Here is a 1,901-nt window from a genome sequence, read left to right as displayed (position 1 = left end):
CCCCAGCAACAACAAAACAACAACAACAAAAAGCAAAAAAAAGCAAAAAAGGAAAGATGATATTTCTTGTTCAGTGCTTTTCACTTTTACAATGCTGATGAAGTAATTTACCGGCCCCTGTGGAGTAGTAGTTAGGAGTTCTGACGTCAGGTGCAGAAGAGATGAGTTCATTTCTCACATCTGAAGAGTTTTTATCAGTTATCTCGAGAACCAGACCCATGTCTTCTTCTTAAAACGGCACGAAGAGCTTACCTTTTACAACCGCAGATACTGGCGAAATAAAGGTTTTTTGAAAAGTCGAGGAGAAATAAACAGAACCGACTCGAATTAGAAATCATGTTTTCGACGAGTTGGTCATGTTTGCATTCAGATGTGCCAAAGTGGGTGACAGCAGTGGGTGTCATCTCTGTATGGGTTAAGTGATTTTAAAAAAAGGAGGGGGCTGGGGCTAAAACCAAAAGAATACTACACACCGTCATTGATACAAGCAATCCACTTAAATCAAATTTTTGAGAACTTTCGATTTTGGTACCCCCTGAAAGCTCTGTCAAATATGCACCTTTCACTGTCCCCAAAATGCAGTTTAATGCTGTGGCCAAGGCTTGCACTTTTCTGGCTTTTCATAATTCGTGATAGGAACAACAAAACGAAAACTATTTTATTTTGGTCTCTGATGTAAAAAGTACCCAAACCGACTTAAGTGGATTGCTTGCGGCACCGGCGATGCTACCTTTAATGTTGTACTTATAAACAACTTTTCAACCAATTCATTTCAAGAATTTTAACCATTTGACACCATGAGTCAGCCAGCACTGAGTGACATTTACCAACTTCATTGACGCCCCAAGAGCTGGTAGTGAACTACTCCCCCCCTCCCCCCCCAAAAAAAATCATGTAAAAGCAATAGTGAGCCTACTCAGGGGCTTAATTAACTAGCCTACCGCCTAGAGCTTAGAGTGGGATGTACTTTTTTATGGCCCTACTTTAAGCTTGTGCCTTAGCTTTGCCCTCCATAAACGTACTATGGCACTCAATCAAAACCAACATCTGCATCTCCCGGGTCACGCCCACTCCCTTCTCCCAACCACCCCCACCCACTGTTTCTTCCACCCACCTGACACCAAGGGAAGCAGTCTATTTTTAGCAACACAAAACTGCTCCACCTTGCCTGTGAGCCCCATCTCGCTACGACTCATCCCAGAGCTATAAATAACTTTCTCTTTACATCTCTTATAACTTTCTCTATTGTGCTCGGTGGAGAACTCGTAGTTTCTGCCTTTCCTCTCAGAAGATAGGATCTACAACACTGACTGCACAGCGCTTGCCCGCCCTTCTTCACTTCTCACCCTGTTCTTTTCTTTTTCTCCGTCAGTGTGTGGGTTCGAGAGTAGGAAAGGAAGTTCGTTCGCGCTAAGGTTCGCGTTGTGTGCGTATTTCCCACTCAACCAACCGTAGGCCTGTTTGGACCGGGAAATTATTCGCAACAGCTTGCTTCGTCAGTGATCGCATTCGTTTTACTTCTTTCAGCCTACCCCCTTTCCAGTCAACGAGCGCTGAATTTTTAGTGGGTTTTATTTTCTTGCTTTTTTTTTTTTACACAATCAGTCGTCAGTTAATTTCTGAAGCTGTTACTTGCTCGAAACTGCAAGCCATTTGAAAGTCGGAGTGTTCTACAGAAGTGTTTCTGGGGATTAGCAATTACTTCGTTTTGATAATATTCCAAGTGTTGTTTGTGCAGATCAATTAATTAGACAGCGACAATGGGGCAGTGTACAGGATGTCTCAAGTACATTCTCTTCATTTTCAACTTTGCCATGTGGGTAAGTATCATCATCATCATCATCATCCTCATCATCATCATCATCATCATCATCATCATCATCATCATCATCATCATCATC

At 42.5% G+C, this 1,901-nt stretch overlaps 1 protein-coding gene across 1 annotated transcript in view; it reads left to right on the top strand.

The window, feature by feature from the left end:
- Positions 1-1,227: 1,227 nt before the first annotated feature.
- LOC101849926 (CD9 antigen) overlaps positions 1,228-1,901 on the top strand; it is a gene marked incomplete in the record, with an annotated part of 27,942 nt that continues 27,268 nt past the window's right edge. The window contains 1 exon segment of the mRNA XM_013082457.2: positions 1,228-1,820. Within this exon segment, the coding sequence (XP_012937911.1) occupies positions 1,761-1,820 (60 nt within the window).

The sequence above is a fragment of the Aplysia californica genome, unplaced genomic scaffold (assembly GCF_000002075.1).
Source record: "Aplysia californica isolate F4 #8 unplaced genomic scaffold, AplCal3.0 scaffold00175, whole genome shotgun sequence".
Taxonomy (NCBI): domain Eukaryota; kingdom Metazoa; phylum Mollusca; class Gastropoda; order Aplysiida; family Aplysiidae; genus Aplysia; species Aplysia californica.
The sequence above is the reverse complement of the archived record's forward strand: the minus strand, read 5'-3'. Positions and strand labels throughout refer to the sequence as shown.